At 45.0% G+C, this 24,834-nt stretch overlaps 1 protein-coding gene and 1 long non-coding RNA gene across 2 annotated transcripts in view; one reads left to right on the top strand and one right to left on the bottom strand.

Moving 5' to 3' along the window:
• Positions 1 to 1,808: 1,808 nt before the first annotated feature.
• RFX1 (regulatory factor X1) overlaps positions 1,809 to 24,834 on the top strand; it is a 34,013-nt gene continuing 10,987 nt past the window's right edge. Inside the window, exons 1-5 of the mRNA XM_044670410.1 lie at positions 1,809 to 2,022; positions 15,582 to 15,959; positions 22,206 to 22,315; positions 22,630 to 22,713; positions 24,258 to 24,350. Coding sequence (XP_044526345.1) covers positions 15,629 to 15,959; positions 22,206 to 22,315; positions 22,630 to 22,713; positions 24,258 to 24,350 — 618 coding nt within the window. The 5' untranslated portion in view covers positions 1,809 to 2,022; positions 15,582 to 15,628. The remainder of the gene's footprint in view (positions 2,023 to 15,581; positions 15,960 to 22,205; positions 22,316 to 22,629; positions 22,714 to 24,257; positions 24,351 to 24,834) is intronic.
• Positions 18,053 to 20,660, bottom strand: LOC123242577. The gene is made up of 3 exons (XR_006505825.1): positions 20,575 to 20,660; positions 19,561 to 19,612; positions 18,053 to 18,847 (listed from the first exon to the last, which is right to left on the bottom strand). It is a non-coding gene; the product is annotated as an uncharacterized LOC123242577 (long non-coding RNA).

The following is a 24,834-nucleotide window of genomic DNA, read 5'->3' as shown; positions in this document are numbered from 1 at the left end:
AGAAATCTTATCTTAATCTAAAATTAACTCTCTGTAACCCAGAAACCAAAGCAAAGGGATGACCATGATATCAGGAGATATCCTGGTTCTCAGATTCCTGGTTCTCAGGATAGGCTCTCTCCATGTTTTAAGGTAAGGGAAGAAAGAGCAGTATGGAGAAATTTCGAATTTTTTTGAAATGGTTTTGAAATACTGTTCCATACATAATAGCTAACACTGATATAGGGTTTACTATGTGCTAGGGCTTGTTCTAAGAGTTTTAAAATTATTATCTCAGATAACAAATGTTCCTCACAACAACTCTGGGAGGTTGGTGCTATTATTACCACCACCACCACCACCACTTCCCCCCCCCCCCCCCCGCCCCCCGTTACTGATGAGGGAACTGAGGCAAACAGTATTAAATTGCTTTGCCCAGGGTCACATAGTCAGGAAGCCTCTGAGGTCAAATTTGAATTTAGATCTTCCTGACTCCAAGCCCAACTCTTTCTGACTCTAGCTGTCCCAATAGTGGGGTCCAAACTTATCTTAGTATGAAATCATAAAAAGGCTAATTTATAGCCTTGAGAGCTGGAATAGACGTCCTTAAAACTATGTACTACAAACCCATGTGCACAGATGGGGAAAGAGGCTCGCTCAAGTCCAGAGGAGAAAGTGATCTCCTACAAAAGCCTACAAAAAGGCAAGGATTTCAAAGTTTAAAAAAACGATCTCTGGATTCCAAATGCAAGGGCAAGAGGTCGGGGAGACACTGCACTTTAATTCTACCACCTCTGGAGCACATAATGAAGGCTTCCCAGAGGCGCCCCGCTGGCAGACTGACCCCAGAGCGGTCCCTAGGGCCGGGGACAGCTGAGGGCGCAGACAGACAGGCTGGCAGGTCCCAGCAGTGAACTTTGCTTATCTCTTTTCATTACCGAAGCTGCTAATTAAGTCCCCCGCCCATTCGGAAGACCTTTCGGGAGTCGGAGAAACCGCCGCCTGCGAGGACCAGATATCAGCAGACGCGGCCTGACAGCCTTGACCTTTCCCGCCCGCCTCAGCCCCGCGGAGCGAGGGAGGAGTACGCAGTGGGACAGAGCAAACGGGATGCAAAGTCTCGGTTCCGCAGAACGAAGAGCCAGTGTCCCCCCCACCCCCACTTCTACCCGGCTAGCGCATTGTGACGTCACGAAGCCCCTCCCCGCAATTCGGCCGCTAACGACACAGAGGCCCCCCTGCCTGTGACGTCACGAATCGGAGAAGGATGATGACGACAGAGGTGCAAGGCTGACTTCTGGTCGCTTAGGGAGGGTGAAAGTAGGAACTCTGAGCCGCAGGAACGGACTACGGTTCCCGCCTGTCCCTGCGAGTCGCGCACGCGCACTACCCTTCCAGCCCACAGGCACGGCCCACTCCTTACTATCTCCTCTAGATTGGGGTGGGTAGGAAATGTTCTCTTCTTCACCCCACCCACTTTGGGATGATTGACAGACAGCCTAGTCCAATAGGAAGACGTAATCTCAGCCGTAGTCCAATCGCAACCTTATCAATTCCATCTCTTCTCCACCCAGCCGATTTCCAGGCTTTCTCGCGGGAGTGATGGGCTCCACTTCCAGTCGGATCGAAGTTCCGCTTGATGGGCGTGGGTGCGGCTGAATCGGGGAGCCGGGCGTTCGAGCGGGCACTGAAGAGCGTGCCTATAAGCCAATAGTGTTGAGATTCTGAAAAACGGACAGCAACACCACCCAATCGCTTCCCGGGCCGCTTCCAATCAGCGCAGGCACCGCCCTCCCATGCCTGACGTAAGTAGGGTGGGTAGCAACAGTTGCCCCGGTGAAGGAAACGGAGGCGCCATAGCCACGGTAGTCGTGGCGACCAAGCAACCCGGCAACGCGAGTCAACAACAACAACCGCCCCGGCCGACCCCCCCCCACCCCCCCAGCCCGGCTTCGGGACCCTGGCAAATTCCACCCCCCAAAAAAATCTTCTCCGAGGCCCCCCGGAAACCTCCTCGGTGGACAGAAGAGGGGGAAAGCTGAGGTAACAGGGGCGGCCCCTGGGGCTGCGGGCCGGGCCGCGGGCGGAAGGACAGACGGGGTCTATTAGAAGGGGTCCTACTGTAATTACAGTCTGGAGTGGGGGGAAAGGGGGCGGGCGGTCAAAATGGCGGCTGCGGCGCCCCGGCTGCGGCTTGTTGGGGCTGTGCCGTGGGGGAGGGGGGCAAGAGACGGAGGCAGCGACTGCAAGGGCGCTGTGCTGGAGGGCGGACAACACCCCTTCCCCCTTCCCCCTCCCCCCCTCCGCCCCATTGGGCCCGACCCCTCCCGGAAGGGAGGGCACTATCCGCCTCTCTGTGGAGACTGGAGGGGCGGGGCGGGAGCTTTTATGTCGGGAGGTGGAAAGGGGCGGGGCCCGAGAGGTTGAGCCAATAGGAGCGAGGGAGGGGGTATGGAGGCGGGGCTGTGATCGGAGGGTGGGGCTTCCTGTCAGGTGTGGGCGGAGCCAATAGGGAAGTTGGTTGCTTGTGGGGGCGTAGTGTGGAAGTGTGGCGAGCAGAAGAGGAAACCTAGGCAGAAGATGTAGTGGGTCCTAGAGCAGTTGCCGGGCTCAATTGACCCAATGCCAGTCAACGAAGAGTGTAACCCTTCTGGAAAATTGGCCTTGGCATTTCTAGTGACCTTCTAATTTGCCACCCCTAGTTCCAAATAGCCAACTACTCAATTTACAAACTAAACTTGGGCAAAGCTTTGCTAGCTCCCTGGGCCTCAGTTTTCCCCTGTAAAATGGATTAAATAATTCCTTTTCCCCTTCCCCTTTCCAGATATCCAACCTGTTGGTTTCTCCCTCTCATACACAGTGTTTTACCTCACATTCGTCTTAAAAAAACTAATTCTCTGTTGTTTGCTTAAATTGTGTTACCTGAGTATATAGCCTTCTGATATATACTGAGATTAGAAATGCTGATCTCAGCTAAGACCTTTGTGCTCTGGTATGCTTTTCTCTTTCTTGAGTAATACACTATAGAAGGCCTTGAGAAGGTTAGTTGACATGTCATTGAGGAGTTAGTTCTTGGCCAAAAAAGGTGGTGAAGGGGGCTAGACTTGGTGTTGGCTTAAAGGACAGGCACAGTTCCAAGCAGGCCAGGTATAGCTTACTCTGCTCCCAGGGTAGAGAGGGAATATGTCTAAAGCAAGAGAAGGCAAATTACTGATACCTCTTGTGTTTTGTCAGTGGTAAGACAGTATGCAGATGTGATGACTAATAGATGTATTCTTTGAGAACTACCTGCCTTCTAGCTTTCACCCTTCCTCCACCTTTTCAGAAATGAGTACTAAGTATTAAGTAATGCAGAATGTTATCCTGAAATTTCTGAGAGTCCTTGAGCTGCTTCTCATATCCAGACACAAGTTTTTTTGGTGTCAGTCAAGGCCCAGCCAATGTCAGCTAGGCCATTTTAAGCTAGTCACATGTCCCAGAAGAAGTGCCAACTGCCAGTATCATATGTGCAGAAGTGGGATGCTGCGGTAAGGGCAGATTAGCCCAAAAAGTGAATTCAAATTCCTGCATTTTATGAGACCAGTTTCTTCCTGCCTCTCAGATTAGAAATAAAATACCTGAGTGCAGTATTTTGGTCTAGGAATGAATAACTCCATTGGTTGGTGTGAATTATATTTGTTAAAGCAGCACAGACCCCTATAGCATTATATTTATGATCACTTTGGGCTCTTCATCAGAGATTAGGATTGTTTCATTTAAGATGTGAGTTGTAAACTTCCAGTTTGCTTTTTGCCTTATAAAAAATTAAAAATTCATTAAATAAAACCTGACTAAAACTGCTTCAGGTCTATCCAACTCCCTCCCCCCCCCCCAAACAGAATATGAGTTTGGGATCTGAACTTTATAAAGATTACCTTTAAAAAGGAAATAAAATGTACTTGATATAAGATGACTCTGGAGCAAAATACAAACCCAATAGATAGATGACAATTAAACAGGAAATGTATTTATATATAGGAAAACCAAAAGGTCAAGGAGACCTTAGCATTTCTTGAAAGTGTAAACCCAAGCCCCAAATCCTGACTTTGCAGCATTAGCAGGTATTGTATTTTGAGTTCATCATGGCCTTACCAATTCAGTCTGCAACTTGCAAGAGAACTTGGCTTAGGTAAAGTCAATATTAGAATTATATGGTTTGCATTTTTCTTTTTTAATTTTGGAAAGCAACATCCTAAGGTAAAATTAATTGGTGATCATTTGATTTTAAAATCGTTAGAGTGAGAATTAAGGTGTATGAGTTATATGCAAGGGAGAGAACTGGTCTTTAGTCCATTCATACTCATGAAAGTTTGGTCACAGAATCTCAAGAGTTGCACACAGAAGCTATGTGACCCAATTTGTGCCAGAACAGGAATCTCCTCTACTACATCTGCAATAAATAGCCCATCAGCCAGCTTCTGCTTAAAGATCTCTATAATGATGCCTCCCAGAGCAGCTCAATCTGCTTTTAGAAAGCTCTAATTGTTAAGATTTCACTTACACAGAACTTTTCTGCAGCCTCCCACTGTTATTTCTAGTTCTGTCCCCTGAAACCAAGTAGAATTCTCAAATTGCGTGGTGACATTTCTTCAGCTACTTGAAGATAACTATCATATCCCCTTGTCTTTTATCTCTAGGCTAAGCATTCTCTTTCCTTCAACTGATCTTTATAGTTCTCCTAGATACATTCTAGTTTTGTCAATGTTTTTCAATTCAACAAAAATCATTTGAAGGGGCAGCTGGGTAGCTCAGTGGAGTGAGAGTCAGGCCTAGAGACAGGAGGTCCTAGGTTCAAACCCGGCCTCAGCCACTTCCCAGCTGTGTGACCCTGGGCAAGTCACTTGACCCCCATTGCCCACCCTTACCAATCTTCCACCTATGAGACAATACACCGAAGTACAAGGGTTTAAAAAAAAAAAAACTTAAAAAAAAAATCATTTGAGCTCTTGCTACATACAAAGTACTATGTTAAGGGCTAGGGTTACAAAGTTGTTGTTTAGTTGTTTCAGTCTTGTCTGAATCTTCAGTGACCTCATTTGAGGTTTTCTTGGCAGCAATACTAGAATGGTTTTTCTGTCTTCAACTTATTTTACAGATGAGGAAACTGAGGCAAATAGTGTGACTTGCCCTGGATCACACAGCCAGTATCTGAGGTGAAATTTGAACTCAGGTTGTCCTGACTCCAGACCCAGCACCCTATCCACTGTACAACTAGCTACCTCAGGGTTACAAAGACAAGAACTAATAGTATCTAACTAATTGCATCTGTCTTTAGATTTCTTCTTAAAAGTTGCCACACAGAACTGAACATAGTCACTAGAGATACATGGTTGGATCAGGACAGATTTCAGAACTCATTCTGGAACAGAGAACATTTATGAATATTGCCTAATGGATGTGGAAATTTCCTTTAACTTTCTGGATAAGAAACATGTTAATTCCCTTAACTCCTTCCTCTACCTTTGGAAAATAGAAGTTTATCCTAGGAAAGTAGAGAGGGGTTTTTCCTCCCTATACTTGGGTTTCCCAGGTTGCTAAACAACTTGCTTGAGTGAAGAAGGTACAGAAGCTATCTATACTATGCTTTGGGCTTTTCAAAATTCATCCTTGAGTTGGTAACAAAAGCAAAGCTGCTCAGGAAAACACTGGTAGGACCTGTCATCCTCACTCCCTTCCTTTGAACCACCCTGATTCCTGTGTAGGAGGAGGAAGAGGCAGGGAAAAACCATACCAGACACTCCCAAGGATGTTAGACTCATACAGATGGCAGTTCCTCCAAAAACACTATAGAGACAGTAAATGATTTCCCCCAAAGCTCTCACCTAGGCACCTACTATTTTTGGTTGCTTAGTTGTGACTGTTTCTTTGTGATCCCATTTGGAGTTTTCCTGGCAGAGATTTTGGAGTAGTTTACCATTTTCTTCTCCAGATCATTTACAAATGGGAAAAGTAAGGCAGATAGGGTTAATTGACTGGCCTAGGGTCACACAGCCAGTAAATGTCTAAGGCCAGATGTGAACTCAGGTCCACATGACTTGAGGACTAGAACTCTATCCACTGTGTCCCCTTGATGCCCCAGCTATTGGAAGCCTTTATCCAGCCCAGCAATATAAGTCTGAGTGCCAGTTACCCTGTTACCTAGTTATTGATATCGAGTAAGTTAGTCACCAATCCTGTCTGGGAGTTAACTGTCTCAGTCAGAAGAGCTTCAAGCACTTTAGGGGCTAACAGAGAAGGGCTTAACTTGGTTAGCTTTCTGGAGCTGTTGTCCACAAAAAAAAAATTAGCTCTAGAATTTCAAGGTTTTTCATCTTAGGAGCTCCTCTAAAAATTCACCCATAAGATTCCCTATTTTGGAAATAAGATAGCTTTTAAATAGTATTTGTCATGTGCCTCTCTTTGCTGAAGTTTAGCTTAGGCAAAGTAGACCTCCTATGTTCTCCTTTGCTAGACCAAATCTTCCTGTTATGCCATCTATAGTATTCTCTTGATTTTTCTAGAGGGAAGAGTTACTGGGGCAATGGATACTTCTATTACTGACTTCCCTCCTACTTTCTGTTTCCCCTTACTACCAACTCCCTTTCCTGGATCTTGATGCCCTTCAAACTCATGCTTCCAAAAGAAAACAAGGGATGGATAAAATACCTAAAAGCTTTTTGGGGTCAGTGCACTTGAGAAATCACTAAAATCATTGATTGAGGCTAATTTACTGGTGAGCTGGAAATGCCTAAAGGCCAGATTCCTGGGCCAGCCAACATGGCTTAGAAAGCCTGATTCATCTCCCTCTAAAAACAGCCATGCTTGTTCTCTGTGTTCCAAACAAACCGACCAACCTCCCAGGAACTATCAGAATGTGGCCTGTTCTGTGACACAGACAGATGGTGGACCAAAGAACAGAGCCTTCCTGTATGTGGGCAGAGGGTATCTCACTTCTGTGAGAATAAAGGCTGGCCCCAAGAGAAAGCTTTTTCTCTGTGCCCAATGAATGCCAGATCATTTTGTTCCACCTGTACTAGAATCCATCATATCAAAAAGATCACATTTATAAATCCCTTTGCACAGTGCCTGCCACATGGTAGGCACTATATAAATGCTTATTCCCTTGCCTTCTGTTCACCTTTATAGAACCCACCTGTAGCCTTGGCTATTGCTCCAGTCTCCTCAAGGGAACAATTTGAGTAGAACTGGGAAGACTGTAAGCTTCCCATATTTCCCTATCCACCCCTCTTCTGGCCTATCACACATATATAAGGAGTATTTCCATATATGAGACAAAGGGTAGTACGGTATAAGAAAAGTACGATATAAGAAAACAACTATATTTGGAATTAGACCAAGGTTTCCTATGTACTACCTATATGACCTTGAAGGCTTTACTTCATATCTCTAAGCCTTAATTTCCTAATTTGTAAAATGATGCTGCTGAATCAGATAATCTCTAAAGTTTCTTTTAATTCTCATTTTATGACCCCATAAGAAGAATGTCCTCTTAGCTTCCCTCAAGACTCAGCTCAAAGTTCACATTCTTGTTCCACCTCTGCCCCCTCCTTCCCTCCAGCTAATAAGCCTTACTTGTTTAGATGACTTGTCTTTACTCTCTATCAGCCATGGCCCTAGTTATTTGTGTGTTGTCTCTCCAATAGGATGTAAGCACCTGGAGGCAGGAGCTAGTTTTTGCTTTTCTTTGTACCCTCAGGAGCATGGGCTCCTGGCATGGAGTCGATATGCTTGATAAGTAGCTAACTAGAGTGAGTCCTCAGGTTAGAAATCTAAAGTTATTTTAAAATTTTAGCCCTTCCAGATGACTCCCTGATAGGAAAATCCTCCTCATCCTCACTTCTATCAGTCTTCCACCAGAGGTGATGAAAGTTCTTACTTTTTTCTCTGAGCATTTCCCCACTTAAGAGCATTTTCCTTCCATTAAAAGGTACTTTAACCAAGCCAAATTAAAGGCCCTAGAAGACAAACATTTCTCTTCCTTTGAACTTAGCTATTATAATATTGTTATATATTATATTATATATTGCATCTACCCCTCATTTAAAGACCAACTTCAGGGAGAGTATAGAGTAATGTGTCACATTAGATTAAGCCCATGTGCCTTCCAAGATTTTTTTGCCCTGTGGCCACAAAGTAATGGTTCAAGATTGTTCTCTGTGACAAATTCTTAAAGTCCTGTGTATCCCAGCTTCTTTCTTTAGCCTTTAGCCTTTTCGGCCTAGCACAGATGTAGACAAACCCTTCCTATTTCCTGTCAGTACCCCCTTCTAGGGGGCCCTAGATACATGGAGATATTTTCCACCTTTGGGGAAGGAAGGGCTCCTTTTGGTGATGAATTTTCCTTGTTAAATTTCAAAGAATTCTTAAAACCAAATCCATGGCTACCTACCCACATGTGTCCTGGTTCTGATTGCACCCCAATCCTCACCACCATCACCACCCAGCTCACCTTTGCTAGCTGAAGAGTTCTTGTTTCTATAGTTAATCCTCAGTTGTCAGTCACTGCCTTAACTGCTTTGATTCTTTCATTTTTTTCTGTTGCTATACTCTGGGTCTTCTCTAGTTCCTTTCAGTCTCCCTAGATGGATGGGGCAACAGAATTTTAGGAATGGATATACCACTGTTTTACATAAAGGTAGAAGCAGGCTTTCTTATTTTAAAAACCTTTCTTGATGTGCAACATTTTCTTGGCCTTTTTGACAATAGCAGCACATTAGGTTAGGTCAGTGATCTGCCACTCTATTAATATTTACAAGCTTCTCTTCATACTAAATCTCTTCAACCTCTTTCCATCTTGTTGAGCTCTCTTCAGAAAACATTACATCTCTGTTGACTCCCTCCAGCATTAGTTGTTGCTCTCATATTCCCTAATTTTCTGGGCTAGAAGGATGAATTCTCAAACTCTTTGCTTGTCACTGCCAATTTCAGACCCTCCTTCTGCCACCACTGCTCAGAAAACCCTCTTCCTTTAAGATTTACTCCATCTAGATTACCCAGCCCAAATTCTTGTTGATTTGTTCTGCCAGAGTCATCATAGGATCACTTTTTAAGGATGAAGCAGACCTAAATATGGTGTAGGTGCTGTCAAAGGGGCCAGTAATGGGAAAAGAATGCCTATGAGAAAGAGGGAATGATGGATGGGGGTGAACTGGAGGAGAAGATGGGGAGAAGATTTTTTTCTTTGAGAATATGCACAAGTATTCTCAAAGAATTTATACCAGGCTCATTCAATCTCTCTGGCATGTGCATGCTCTCTCATAGTCTATATTCTAAATTCCATATATTTCTATATTCTATATGTCTATTCTATGTATTTTTCTATATTATTCTATGTCCTATAACAGTACATATTACTATGATTTTAAAATAATAATAACTAATGCTCTTGCTTTCATTCAATTTTACAAGCACTTATGCAGTACCATGTGCCAAAGAGGCAGAGTTCGAATAATAGATGGAGAGTTGGCCTTGGAGCCAGGAAGAACTGACTTCCATTCCTGCCTCTGACACATACTAGCTAGGCAATACTGAGCAAGTCACTTAACCTCAGTTCTATAGGAACTCTCCAAGCCTATATGTAATAGAGAAGGTTCTGACCTACATGGGTAAGAGTGTCATCATTGGGAATTCCCTATACCAAAATACAAAGAAAACTGAGGTGGGAGAGAACATTAACAACTAGCAAACCCAGGGGGTGCCATGTAAGCTGAGCTTGGAAGAAAACAGAGGTGAGGAATACATTCCAGCCTTGAGGATCCACATCCAGAACTATGCCATCTTGTCACACTGAATTCTAAAATTACTTGTTTCCAATCATAAAACCTTCTTCCATCCATCTCTCCTTTGGCCCCACCACAGCATCCAACAAACATCCATCCTCCTTATCCCTCCCTGGCCTCCCAGTCTATTACTCCCTATTTTGGCCTGGTTTGGACTGGTTCTTGTTTAGACTTTCTCTTTATACATATAGCATAATGCCTGGCACATGGGTGCTTAACAATGATAACCCTGACCTGACTGTAGAGTTGGCCGGTTCTATTATGTTTTATCTTCTACTCTGGAGTCCTTTGCCCCTTTGTAATAGTACTGTTCGTTCCCTGCCAATCCCCAACCCTGAGCCCCTCCTTCTGTCTGCCTTCTCCATTCATACTCCAGAGCCACTGTCCACCACTGTAGGATGTTCTATCACAATGCCAACTTTGGGTCTTTTACAAATTAATTAGTCAACAAGCATTTTTTAAGCAGCTGCTATGTGCTGAAATGAGTATTATCTAATCTCATCTGGGACTTTATTACTACTCAGCTATCCCTGTATCATTTCTTGATTAACTATCCTGTTCCTTTTAAAGCATATTCCAAATCTTCTCTTCTCTCTTCCAACTCCTAAAACCACCCCTTCTTTCAGCAGATATAATTGCCTCCTCCTTTTCTGAGAATACTGAGACTGTCTTTCATGATCTTCCTCTTCTCTCCTACTAGATTACTCAAAACTCCTCTATACTTTCACTCATCCTTGCCTTCTGTAATTTGGTCTATGAGGAAGATATGGTTCTTCTTGTCAAGGCCAGTTTTTAACCTGCACTTCCCCTTTATTCTTCCAGGAGTGCACCCCATCCATCATTCCTTCTTTTTTATCTTCATTGTTTTCCTGTTTACTTGCCCCTTTCTCAGTGCCCATACCATACTTAGGTCTGCCTCATCCTCAGTCCTCACTTAATCCTTCCATCCCTTCAAAATTACCACCTCAGGGCAGCTAGGTGGCTCAGTGGATAAAAAGGCCAAGGATGGGTTCAAATCTGGCCTCAGACACTTCCTAGTTATGTGACCTTGGGCAAATTACTTAACTCAAATTGCTTAGCCCCTATCACTTCTGCCTTGAAACCAAGACTTGGGATCAATTCTAAGATGTAAGGTAAGAGTTTTTGGAAGAAAAAAAATGCTAAATAGAGGATGTAGGGAAGGCAGTTTTGCAAAACTAATTTTGTCAACTAATTTTGACAGTGTAAGCAATGTTCCACACCCATAGTTCCCCATATTTATAAAGAAAGGAAATACATCTTCTCTCTTCCTAGGGGCCAAGCTTGATCTCTCATGGACCTTTAGCTGCTAAATCTCATGGTCTTTTTCTTAGCTTTCCATCTTCTCTTACATTTCTACATATTTGACACCAGAACACACCCTTTTTCTGGACATTTTTTTCCCCTTGACTTCTGTGAAGCCACACTTTCCTGGTTCTCTAATTTGTCCAACTATTTTTTGTCAGTCCCTTTTGTTGGCCCATCATGTCTCCTGACTCCTTATTTTGTATGTATGTCAGGGCTCTATCCTGGGCTTTCTTCTTCTGTGTTCTCTCTATACCCTCTTCCCTGGTGCTTAGTGATCTTATCTGCCCCCATGTTTCATTTCTGAGCAGATAACTCCCACATCTATATGTGTTGCTTCTAAGCTCTTTCAACTTAAAGCCTATAACACAAACCACCTGTTAGACATTTCCAGAGTGTCCTTTAGTTATCTTCAAAATAGAATTCATCTTCCCCTAACACTCACCCCTCCAAGTTTCCTTATTTCCATTGAAGGTACTATCCTATACACCTGTTCATCCAGGGTCATGCTGGATTATTCCCTGTTCTCCATTCCCCAGATCCAGGCATTTGCCACATCTTGCCATTTCTGCTTCCACAACATCTCTCATATCTATTCCTTCTTACCCAGTTGGTCAACATTCACTTATTAAACCCCTCCTAGGTTCCAGGAACTATAAGCACTAGGAATACCAAGAAAGGCCAAGAAGGCCCTGCTCTCTGGGAGCTCTCATTCTAATGGGAGGCTTTACAATCTCACATAGAGTTCCTGTTTCTAGATCAGGCCTTAGTGCCTCCACTGGACTATCATGATTGACTGGTTTTCCTCTTTTCTTCCCTCCCTTCTCCCATACATCCTCATCCTTCTACTGATATCTTGCTTTTCTGTCCCTCTCTCAGAACCCCCTCATGTTCCCCACTCCCTCTGATAGAAAATACAAATTTCCCATCATGGCTGGTGCCTGCCTGCCTACCTTTCTTACCTTACTTCAAACTTTTGTACTTTATTAATTTGACATTCCAGCCAAATCAGGTTTCTCTTCTCCCCAAGCTTGGTATGTCTATCACTTGACTCTTTGTCTCTGCACTTTCATGAGTTGTCTGTAATACTTAGACCCCAGATACCTAGAATGAATTGCTTCCTCATCAATGCTATCCCAGTCTTTGAGGCTCCTTGGTAAAGCCTTACCCAATTTCCCTCCTCCACCCTCTCCCTTCTCTCCAGGTATTAATATTTTTTCCTCTTTAATTACTTTGCATCACAGTTATTTTTTGAACATATAATATCATTCCAATAAAATGTAGACTTCTGAGAGGTAGGAACTATTTCATGTCTATCTTTCTATCCCCATGGCCTTTGGCATTTAATAAATGTTTGAATTAAGTTGTTAAGGAACAAGCCACATGACTCCAATACCCCTTTCCTGAATTCTGCGGATAACTCTGAGAGTCTAAATGAGTCCTTTGAATTTTGGAGAAGAGAAGCTGATTTTTTCTGTGACTGCCCGTAAGGCAACCTTGGAGCTGCCTGCACCTTTGGCCATCTCATTGGACTTTGACCAAATCTCATGTACTTTGTTCTTCTATTGGTGCCACATTTTGAGAGGGATCAAGAGAGCTTCAGAAGAAAGTAGCTAGCATAGGGAAAGGTCTAGAAACTATATCATATGAGACAGAGTTGAAAGAAGTCTGATCTTTAATCAAGAAAAGGGAAAGTCAAGGGAAAATATGACAAAAGCCTCCAGATCCATCAAAGGTCATGTCATATCAAAGATGAAATGGGCTTATTTCATGCTGCTCCTTAAGGCAAGGCAAACATCAAAGCATGGATATTACAGGAAACAATAGAATGCCTCCAGAAAGGGTAACCTAGTCGCTGGAAGCATACAGCCTAGGGTTAAATGATCTCTGCTGCTGTAGGAAAAAAATCCAATTTTGGAGGGATATTGACATAGGTTACATTTAAGTTCACTTCCATTTTTAATAGTGGATCCTCTAACTACTTTTACCCACCTCTGGGCTCAGAAGAATAACTGTAATAATAGGTGCCTCCTGGGCTGTGGGTTCTGCCGCCTCCTTAGATGGGGATTGATGGATGAATAGAGATTGGAGGAGCCATATGTGAACAAGCCTGCTCCACCATTTTTAGAGGGAACACATAAGAACAATCTGACCGTGGATGCTAAATGAGAGGGCCAAAGAGGTACAGGTGTGCCTCTTCAGGAGAAACAAGAAAAGAAAAGGTGATGGTTTTACAGGGTTTCTCAGGTTTCTCAGAAAGACTCTGGAGTCTAGGTCCCCTGGAAACAGAAATGGAATGTAGGAAATAGACAGCTCTTAGCCAAAGACAAGATGGAACAGATGTGACTGACTAACTCTATCCCTAATGGCAGCAAGTAGTAAGAGATCAAATTAATGGCCTTCTTCCAGACTAGAGTCTGATTTGGGAGGTCAGACTCTTTTTTTTTTTTTTTTAACCTTTCAGCCACAAATTTTCTTTCCCTTTCAGCCCAATACTCATCAAAACTGTAACCGAACCTCCTCTCATTCCCCACCCCATTCAGAATCAGAATGATAAGGGTAACAGGTTATCATCTTATATGCAGGAAAAAAACAGAATTTCCAAGTGACTTTTCCATAGGAGAAGCCGAATGAAATTAGAAAGCACTTTAAGCCACTGAGCAAGAAAGTCAGACTGGGAGAGCTAGGTGTGTCTGAAAAAAAGCCGGGATCTAGCAGGTATCAATGAAAAACATTCCAGCAATCTCAGAGTAGCTATGTAGACTTGTGACTTGAAATTGGCAAGTCTCATTTCAGACTTGGGAAAATGGAGGCCAAAGAAAAGTGCTTGATATCTAGGTTAAGATAAATAGTACATTGGCATCCTCTGGCATCTTTCTAGTTCATGGTGATTCATATGTGCTCTTTTGCCCTACTGTCCTCTGGGGAAGGTTAGGCTAGGGAACTTTGTTGAGATAGACCAATAAAGAAAGTTATTTTCTCTTTGTAACAGTGGGAAAATGAATTACAGTGAGCTGCTCACAACCTTTCCCCTGTGGACTTCAGTGTCATAATTAGGAATCGGTTCCAAGACTCCTGTTTCTAAATCCTGTGATTCTGGATAGCTAAGAGTCAAGAAGACTTGACCTTGCCTAGGCAATTGCTAGGAATACAAGAGGTGTGCAATGTTCCCATTTCAGGAGATAAATGGCTAGAGAAGAGCTGCTGGTCAGAGTAAGAACAAGAGGACAATACCTCTTTTTCCCCACCAAGCCTAGAGGTGACACATCTGTCCCCTTTCAGGAAAAGGTAGAAGATGGGTCTCTTCATCATATGCTCCTTTAATTGCTGCATTTCAAGCATTTCCTTGACCCAGTATCCCTAAAACAGCCTCAGGACCAGAATCCTGCCTATTTAGCAAATGGGAAAACTTGAGGTTCTAGATGAGCAGTGGCCTTATGAGGAGGGTCCAGAGAAGTTCCCCTCAGATGTAGGTGCAGGTTTTTCTGCTAGCCATCAGGAAACACTGCCTCCTAGAAATGATCTCACATCTTTTTGCTAATAACTCAGAGCTTTTGTCGATTAACAAATCAGTTTGAGTAAGGAACAGAGACTTATAGTATTCTCTTTGGCCCTTCCAACCTGCCTTGGTGTCAAATGCCTTAGGAGGCAACCTGACACAGTGTAAGGAGTACTCACTGTCTCAGAGAATGTGGGCCCAAGTTCCACCATGGACACTGTCAATGGGACATTAGACAAGTCCTTCAGCCTCTCGTTAGAAAATGAGGAGATTGAAATAGATGGCCTCTCTGAAGATCCTTCCATCTCCAGAGCTATGACTCTGTGCATTTATGTAGCTACTATGGCCTTGACAATTTTACAGGTTGAACTGACTCTTTTTCCCTACCTGAGGTCACCTGGAAATAGTAATAAACCAAGGGTGCAATAAAGAGGGACTCTAGCTAGCTGTGGAAATGTCTCAGCCTTTTTCCAAAAAGACCCTTTGTCATGGGGAAATAGGGTGGCAAGGACCTCTTGGTAGATAGAAGATGAGAAAGGCAGGACTCCACCAAACATTTGTCTGCCAAGGAGAGCTCAGAGATGGTAGAATATGAACTAACTAGGTCTCCCTGGGCAGGCAGCGGCCACCCAAGCTTCAAAGGACCTAGAAGGGCAAGGCTAGATATGAATGTGAGAACCTGGCTAGAGCTCTACTCAGTAGGGGATTTGTTGGGAACAAAAGATTGGTCTCAGAGACTTTAGAAGAATCAGTTCCTGGTATAGTTCTGATAATGAATTCACCCATGGTCTCCACCATGCACCCATACTAATAATGGACTCCAAATGGTTATGGGACATGGGGTCTAATTAAGTTAGTAGCAAACCCAAATGGCCTCTGGGAGCTATATGATGTCTCTGATTTGCTCTACTGTGGATTAATTCTTGTTTTTCCTTCTTTTGTTTTTTTTCCCTCTTCCCAAGGAAGCAAAAAAAAAGCCTTATTTATTATCATTTTCCCCACTGTTGGCATGGCAACACAGGCCTACGTTACTGAGCTTCAGGCAGCCCCGCAACCACCACAGCCTCAACAAGCCCCTCCTCAGGCTCAGCCCCAGCCACCGCCACCACCACCACCACCAGCGGCCCCTCAGCCACCACCACCACCGCCACCACCACCACCGCCTGCTGCTGCCACCTCCCAGCCACAGTATGTTAGTGAACTGCAGAGTCCACAGCCCCAACCTGCCAACCAGAAACAGTATGTGACTGAGATCCCAACCCCCCCAGCACAGTCACAGCCCAGTGGCCAACCTGCCCCAGCCCCGGCCCCTCAGCAGTTTATCGTGGTGACAGTCTCTGGTAAGTACAAGAAAGAAAAACCTGGCTTTCTAGTCCTTATATAAGATGGTTGTCCTTGGAGCATCTGTGAACATCCCACCTATGAAAAACCATTTGGGATTAAGCTCTCACCCAGCAAAAGTTCCAAGATTCCACAGATTTAAGGTATCTGGTTCTAATGCCCATAATCTATGATTTGGGGGCAGTTAGGTGGCACAGTGCTGGGCTTGGAGTCGGGAAGACCCGAGTTCAAATCAGGTTTCATACATGTACTGGCTGTATGATCCTGGGCAAGTCACTTGTGTCCCAGTTTCCTCTCTTATAAAATGGGGTTACTTCCCAAGGTTGTCTTGGTGACAAATGTGATAATACATGAGGTGCTTTGCAAATCTTAAAGTGCTATGTAAATGCTAGTTACTATTATTATTTTATTATCCTTTTTTAGTTGTTTTTAATCATAATAGTAGCAGGAGTAATAGGTCAACTCTGATACCTCCTCATGGTATGGAGGTGATCTTAGGCTTTCAAAGGCTGTGCCAGAAGGCAAGCTGGAGTAACACCATGTGTGAGTCTGGTGATACATCCCATGGCTTTCATTTAAGGACCAACCCAACTAAATTTGGAGGATCTCTTCACCAGGGGATCAGCTATCAGGTGATAAATTATTTCAGGCACAGCAACTCACAAAGCCTGCCTAAACAAGAGAAGGCTTAGGGTGAACATTTTTATTGGCCTAAAATATTTGAAGAGTTCTTATTTGGAAGAGAGATTCCATATGTACTGCCAGGCTCCAAAAAATAGAACTAAGACTAATGGATAAAAGCTACAAGGAGGCAGATTTTGGAAGTTCATTTCTTTTGACATCTCTGTCAGCTTTGATTGAGTACAACCCAAATTCAAGTGTTACTGAGTAGTGAGCTTGCACCCCAATAATACCCCACTGTAGGTGTTACTGAGTTCACCCCACCACAAATGGTTGTTAATATTGCTTGGTTGAGTGCCTTTTTGGAAATTGTCTTTGACTGTTCCAGTCAGCATTGTTATCATATCATTGTTATTACTGATTAGGATGAGGGTCTAGATGGTTTGAACTGAAGTCGTAGATAGGCTGAATATAACAAGGTGACGTTCAATAGGGAGAAAGTCGTACATGTTGGTTTTTCCTAAAATCAATTACATAAGTGATCAGGGAAACTATAAGGTAGACTTGGAGAACTCAGTGATTCCAAGCTCTGTGTGAATCTATGATGATAGCCAAAAATACACATTCCCCTTGGGTTGCATTACCAAGCAGAGAGTCCAGGATTAGAGGTCAGATGATGCCACTGGCCTCTTCCCTGATTAGACCACATATACAGTAAGGGATAAATGGAACAAGGAGAGTTATCATAATGGTGAGAGAGCTCATAACCATGCTGGCCAAAGGCTGATTAGAGGATTCCTTTCCTTAAGGAACTCAAAGGCTTTAATTGGAAATCTAATCCATCCTCATAACCTTCCCTCACTGCAGGAGTCATTCCTTATATTCACATAAGGCACCTGGGATCCATCTAGCTTAGGGACACACAGTACATCAATGGAAAGCTAAAGCAAGAAGACTCCTTAATATTGAGTGAGAAGAAATTCAGTGCAATCCACCATTGTGACAGCCAGTACTCTAGTTACTAACTTCAAGACTTGAGGAATCTTGATGGAGGTCCTTTCCCACAAACCTCTATCCATATTCTTTTGTACATAGGAACAGAACAATAGAGACTGACCTTCCCAGGCAGACACATATACATAAAGGAATATGAAACCCCAGAGTATGTACAAGAACACGTAGCTATAGAGCACAGAATTACAGAATCTCATATTTGGAATGGAACTCAGAGTCAGAGACATAATACCTGAAGAGGAATTCTCTTTCTCCTATTCCTGACAAAGAATCATGCAGTCTCCATCTGAAATCTTCCCATTAAAAGAAACCCACTGGGGGCAGCTGGGTAGCTCAGTGGATTGAGAGTCAGGCCTAGAGACGGGAGGTCCTAGGTTCAAACCCGGCCTCAGCCACTTCCCAGCTGTGTGACCCTGGGCAAGTCACTTGACCCCCATTGCCCACCCTTACCACTCTTCCACCTATGAGACAATATACTGAAGTTAAGGGTTTAAAAAAAAAAAAAAAGTTAAAAAAAAAAAAAACCACTACTTCCTAGGGCAAAATAGTCTCCTTTTGAACCGCTGTAACCACTAATACGTTTTTATTTTCATCTGACTAGACTACTCTGCAGAAGCAGAACAAACAATGGCTTCTTGTTCTGACCTCTGGGGCCAAGCAGGATAAGTCTGATCCTTCCATATGACAGCGCAGAGAAGTTTGAGCACTCATGTGAATATTCACAGAGACAGGGGGTCTACAAGGAGGTGGTATGGGGGGGGGGGTCAGGAGACTAAGAAGAAATACCCTGCCTACCCCAAACCCATCTCTATGGTTCTAGCAAAGATATTCAAACTATCCATACACATTCACATAGCCCCAGAAACATACATCAGAACAAAGAAGGATGGAGTCACATAGCCATGGCCATAGCGGCACACACACACTCACACACATAGGCATCCCCACAAGCACAGCTACATAGATACCTTATGCACACATGTACAAACTAAAAAGCCCAAAGTTATTAGGAAGTTCACTTACTGAGTGTTGGCTTCTCATGTGGGGACTTAGTACTGGTATAAAAGCAAACCAATATAGCTTTAGCCCAAGCCTAAGGACTCTGGCCATCAGCCGGGCAGCAGTAAGTATTCCTCTTCCTGTGCTCCTTCACTGAGGCCTTGTGAGAAAAATGACAGTTTCTGATAACTTTGGGTCTTGCTTGAAGGGTCCCTCTTGTTGAACCTCTTCATGCCACCAGCCAAGCACCAATCTGTGAGACAAAAGGCACATTACTGAGCAGATCCAGAGCTCCATCCCTCTCTGTATCTCTGTCTCTCAAGCCCAGTGTTTCAGCTTAGTCGATGTCTCATCCTTTGAGTGGGGACAACAGTTATCCAGTTTGGTTACACAGTTACTCAGCTTAGGTTACCCACACACCTAGGTGTGTTAGGAGCATCACGTGGCATAGTCCTTTCTCAGGTTGCTCCTAGCCTTCCCAGTTGGGCTGGAGTCATTTAATGCCTCCTCCCTTGAGGCCCCACAAGGATGCCAAGGGAGATTCAAATTAAATCCAAGAGAAAACAGTTAAATCCAGAAATTGATGACTTTGTATGCTATCCTGAGGACTCTGGCTGCCAGAATTATTTCAATAAGTATTGCCTGTCATCATCATCCCCTAGAGAGAATCCTCCTCCCTCAGCACTGAGCAACCCTGGGTTTGACTGCTCCCTTTCTCCTTCGATCAGTATGCAAACTATCTTGGAATCGATATTGTGTCTAATTGGCTAGGACTCAGCTTTGCAACTGCTTCCCAAGGTATCATTCCCAAAGGTCCTAGTTATGCCTGAAGCCAGAAGGGCAAGTCCAAAGATCCTGGACTTTTCACACAGACTCCTCAAAGGCTTTAGCTGTGGACAATACCATTAATCCTGCACTGGGCACTTTTATCCTCTCTCAGGAAGATGATCAGGAAATGATACCTACCTCCCAGTCCCTTCAGCAGGTTCATTGTCCCTTTTATTCCTGTCTGTTGCTCCTACAAAGAGTGAATAGAATGCTTTCAGCCTCATTTTACCTCAAAACAAAATGTCCCTTCCTTCCCCTGCTCACTTGGCCTCCAAGCCTTCACCCTGCTGAAGGCTGCATCTTGCAAAAGAAGCGCCTTCACTGTGGATACTGGCTTATTTCCCTGAAGTAGAAGGGGCTAGAAGTGCTACCAGCACATGGGGACAGATGCCTTTCAAGGTATCCCACAGGACTCGTTCAGAGGGTTGGGGAGGAAAGGGTCCCTCCTCCTGCTCATCATCTCATAGAGACTGCACGAAACTTGGCCTCCTTCCTGATAGCATCTCCCCAGCCCAGGTGCTGACCTCTTCGTGTTCTGCAGAGGCCCCTCCTTGTTTTGTACCTACCATGAGGGGGTGTTTATTCAGAGAGAGCCCACAGGAGCTTTGGAGCAAACTGGAGGGGATTAGTTCACCAAGGCTGCTGGTATAAAAGCTGCCCTTGTTCCCACCTGCTCCTGCAGAGAGGCGTCACCAGGAGCTGGCCAGGCAGGCCATCCCTGGGCTGCATCATGTTCTATGATTGCCTCTTCACAGCTCCCAGCCAGCGTGAGTACCCCCTCCCCCCACCCCCTTGTGCAGAGTTGCACCCTGCCCAGTGTGTGCAAAGTAGAAGGGAGCTGGGTAAGATTGAATGGAAAGGAGGTTGGGAGAAAGAGAGCCTAAACAAAGGATTTCGAGGGGAGGGAGTAGCATCCCATAGATCTGTTGCCTTCTGAGACTAAGATTCTGTGTTTTGACTTGCAAAATAGAGAAGCTGGTCTTCAAAGTGCCATGGTGAGCATAGAGTGAGAATCATTAGTAAATTGTGCTCCCTTTGGAAGTGAGACCAAAGGCTCAGGCTTGAAGGCACCCCCCCCCCCCCCCCCGGACACACACCCCTAGCAAATCTCCATCTCTCCATCCTAGTCAGAGAAAAACTGTGCATACACACTTTTGTTTCCATCCTGGGTCAAGGAAGGTCTTGCTCTCCTGCCTTTCCATGGGGTCTCTGAAGCAGATGTAGTAAAAATTCAAATCAGCCTAGACAAGGGAACAAATATAATGATGAATGCCGAGAACATTCAGGAGAAAGATAGAATAAGAAGACTGGAGATGAGATTATATGAGAATCAGTGGAAGGTACTAGAAATGAATTTTTTTAACCCTTACCTTCCATCTTAGAATCAGTACTGTGTATTAATTCCAAGGCAGAAAAGTGATAAGGACTAGGCCAGTGTTGGGGAAGGTTTTTGAGTTTGGGGCAAATTTAAAATGTTTATGAGCCCCCTCTTCCCCCCAATTTTAACCAAGCGAGTAGATGGAGGGAGCTTTGGGCAGCTGGACAGAGGGGTAGGGCATGCAAAAAATGTCCTTAGGCACTGGGAAGAGGTGGGCAATGGAGCAGCTTCCTGAGTGCTGGCTAGGAATATGTGCCAATATTTCACCAATGCTGAGCTAGGCAATAGGGATTAAGTAACTTGCCCAGGGTCATACAACTAGGAAGTATCTGAGATCATATTTGAACCCAGGGCCTCCCACCTTTAGGCCTAGCCTCTCAATCCACTAAGCCACTTTGCTGCCCCCTGGAAATAATTATTGAACCTAGAAAAGGGAAGATTGAGTAAGGATAAGGACATAATAGCTTATATTCCATTATTTAAATTTAAAGTGTAATTGTATAGAAGTTGGATAAGATTTGTTCTGCTTGGCCCTAGGGGACATAATTAGGAGGAGAAGTACTATAGGGAAGTTGCTAGGTTTATTTTGACAGTATAAAAAGGAAAAATTTCAAATGTTCCCCAAATTTACTAACACTTGTCTAAAAATGAAATTTGCTTTCTCTGGAGTGTGAGTTTCCTCATCACTGGAGGTCTTTCAGAAGGAGATTGGGTGCTTTTTTGTTATTTTTGTTATTCCTTTTAGAGAAAATCCTTGCTTAGAGCTTAGACTAATGACCTTTCACCTCTGGCATTCTGAGCTTCTGAGACAGTCATCCTCCATTAAAGGAGAGGTTGTTGGGGCCTGGTGTAAAGGGAGAGGAGAAGGGCATTGGGGTCTGAGCCTCAGGCTCCTGTTTTCCTTCAGAGCCAATAAATCGAAGAGTTTGTCTCATGAGACCTTCATTGCTCTGGTTCTCTTTAGGCTTCCCTCCAGCCTTCTCTCTCTCTTTGCCCATGTCTCTCTAGACTTTAGAATCCTTCTCTCATGCTAGTCACAGCACCATACCTGGGGCCCTGGGAATGAAGCCAGGTGGACGAGTCGACAGATAGAGGGGATAGTTGAGCTGAGCCTTAGGGGTCCTAGATACCATTGCTGTCCACACAGCCACTCCATTCCTACAGGTTCCACACACATGCAGTTGACCTGGGAGGTGATCCCAGCCACATTCAGAAAGAAATCTATAGCAGGAAGTCCTGGAGTGCTGGTGCTACTCACATCCATCCCCAAATATTTCTGTCCTCGTCCTAGTACTTTAGACTTCCTCAGACCCACAAACTAAGCCCAGATCCTAAGCTGCTGCCTCCTAGCGCCCTAGGGACAGTGCTGCACAGGGTGCCTGATCTGCCACCTTCCTCCTTACAGAAGGGGCCATGAGGGCCAGTGACACCGTCTCAGAAGCCAGCCCAGGCTCCACTGCCAGCCAATCTGGAGTGCCAACACAGGTGGTCCAACAGGTCCAGGCCACACCGCAGGTATGGGGCTCCCAAGGTAAGGGTTCCTGGGGCCAAGAAAGGCTGTCTCCAGCCATTAGGGGTTTGAGCCTTTCACCCCCCCCCCCTTTAGAGATGAATGTGGACTGCTGCACTGTGCCTTCTCTGCTCCCTCCTCCACTGCTGCCCTTTAGCTCTGCCCCTCACCATCTGCCAGAGCCATCTGTTTGCCTTCTCTTATCAAGATGCTTTGCTCCATTCTGCTCAGCTTTCTTTCCATCCTCCCCTTCCCTTACCCCACAGTTTTGGGGGTCAGGGTCAGCCCCCCTTCACCTCAATGGGCTTTGTTCCAACAGCGGCTGCTGGTCCATGCAAGTGTGCAGGCCAAGCCTGGTGCTGTGTCCCCTCTGCAGCTTACCAGCATCCAAGTGCCCCAGCAGGTAAGGCTGACCTGCCCAATGGGTGAATATCATCTTTCCTGGGACCTCATGAGTCCCACCATCTCTAGCCATGAAAACCAGAGATTCCCCCAAGGAGATGGCTCCTTTACTAACATATCTCCCTGTTGCCTGCCCACCAAATAAGAAACTGAAATATTTTCTGGGCTGCCCAGGTCCTGTCTATTTCTAATCAGGGAAATCAGAGCTGCTAGACTGTTGGCTATCCTTTTGGTCAGGGATCTCCACTGGGAAGAGCTATACTAGTTAGTCTGCTTTTTTACCTCTCCAGAGGATCCTGTTATCAGGGAAGGAACACTAGCCCTGGGAGTCAAGATCCCTGTATCTCTGATCCTAAGTTAGTGTAGTCTTGAGGCAGTCACCTGACACCGTCCTTGGATCATAACATCTAGCACTGGAAAGGACCTTAGAGATCTCCACGCTCTGGTGCTTAGAGAAGTAGCTTAGGAGGCAGAAGTCCTGGGTTCTAATCCCCCTTTACTGCTTACCTACGGTGTCACCTCAGCAAAGTCCCTTCCCTTTTCTGGGTCTTGACTTTTTCACCTGAGGATGAGGATTGGACTAGGTGATCCTGAAGACTCTTTGAGCTCTAAAAAGTCCTCAGAACCCTCTGAAGATTAAGGGAAATCGAGGCTTTTTCTCATTCTACTTGGCCACCTCTTGAGTAACAAGCCTCTGAGAATAGGATTCCTCTGACTCTTGGATCCAGAGGCCCAGGCTTCTCTTTGCATACTCTGCAGAAAGGAGATTACCAATTCTACCCAGAGATCTTAAATCAAAACAAGTGCAGCAGGAGTGAGGGGCAGCTCAGGAACCATGGAAAAAAGGGAGATTCCTGGTCTTTTCCCAGTTCCCTCCATCAGGCTTCCATTACAGAGAAACCTTCAGGGTTTACATAGAACCCAACTCCACCAGCCTGGGGCATAAAGCATTGGCTCATGGGGGCAAATCCATACCTCCCACCCAACAGGGTGAGCTGATAAAAGTGGATCCCACTGCCAAACAGCTCTTCCAGCCACCTGGCAAGCATACTGAAAATAGGCCCCCAAGAGGTAGCTAATGGATAGAGAACCAGGCCTGGAGATGGGAGGTCCTGGGTTCAAAACTGACCTCAGATACTTAAGACAAGTCACTTAACCCTGATTGCCTAGCCCTTACTGTTCTTCTGCCTGGGAACAGCCCTTACTGTTCTTCTGCCTGGGAACTGACACTTAATATTCATTCTAAGACAGAAGCTATGGGTTCAAGAAACAGACTCCCAAGAAGCATGAAGTAGTGGGGAAAGCAATGAACTTTGAGCCAAACAACTGAGGTTTGAGGCATAGTTCCCCATTTACCAGCAGTGTGACAGTAGCCTAGTCCTTCCCCCCACTGGGCCTTGGATTTCTCCCTGCACAATGATGGGGTTGGATTGGATAGTCTCAGAAGATCCTTCTAACTTAATTCACCTTGACTTTTCAAGGCTAGCCCCTGGGATTTCTGGGACTGGGTCATGCTCCTCCTAATCACAAGCATTCCTCACACAGCGACTTGTGGTGCAGAGCTCAGCTCAGGCCAGCAAAGGGGGCCCAGCTTCGATAGCTGTCCACAGTGTCCAGCAGGCGCACTCCCCACCAGAGGTAAGTGTAGCTCCCAGCCCTGTGGATCTTTCCTCCCCGAGGAGTTCAGCCCTCCCGCCCATTTTGGCCATCTTTCTGTCTTTAAACTGTTTCTCTGCACTTCTCTCTTCCCTTGCCTCTGGCTCTCAGACCCGAGCTTCTGCAGGTGACATTTAATGAGGTCAGGGTGGCCTCCCACCAAGGTTAGCAGCAAAGGCTTTTTATCAGGGCACAGAGGATGCCTTAGAGCTTCAGCAGAGCCCAGGCTTAGAGCCTGGGAGGCTGGATATTGCATTTCCTCCCTGCTGGGTTGCTGTGTGTACCCCCCTCCCCAGGGATTCTCCAGTCTTGGAGTGAAGGACAGGTAAGACCTGGGGGACTTTATAAGCTAAGGCATTGAGAGCAAGGGCCAAGGCCACCGAGAGAGGGCACCACTCCACCACCCAACCCCACCCAGACTGGTCCCCATAAGAGAAGGAAGCTGTATTCCTGGATGCCCCTGAGC

The sequence above is a fragment of the Gracilinanus agilis genome, chromosome 1 (genome assembly GCF_016433145.1).
Source record: "Gracilinanus agilis isolate LMUSP501 chromosome 1, AgileGrace, whole genome shotgun sequence".
Classification (NCBI taxonomy): domain Eukaryota; kingdom Metazoa; phylum Chordata; class Mammalia; order Didelphimorphia; family Didelphidae; genus Gracilinanus; species Gracilinanus agilis.
Note: the sequence above shows the minus strand (reverse complement) of the source record. Positions and strands in the feature narration are given on the sequence as shown.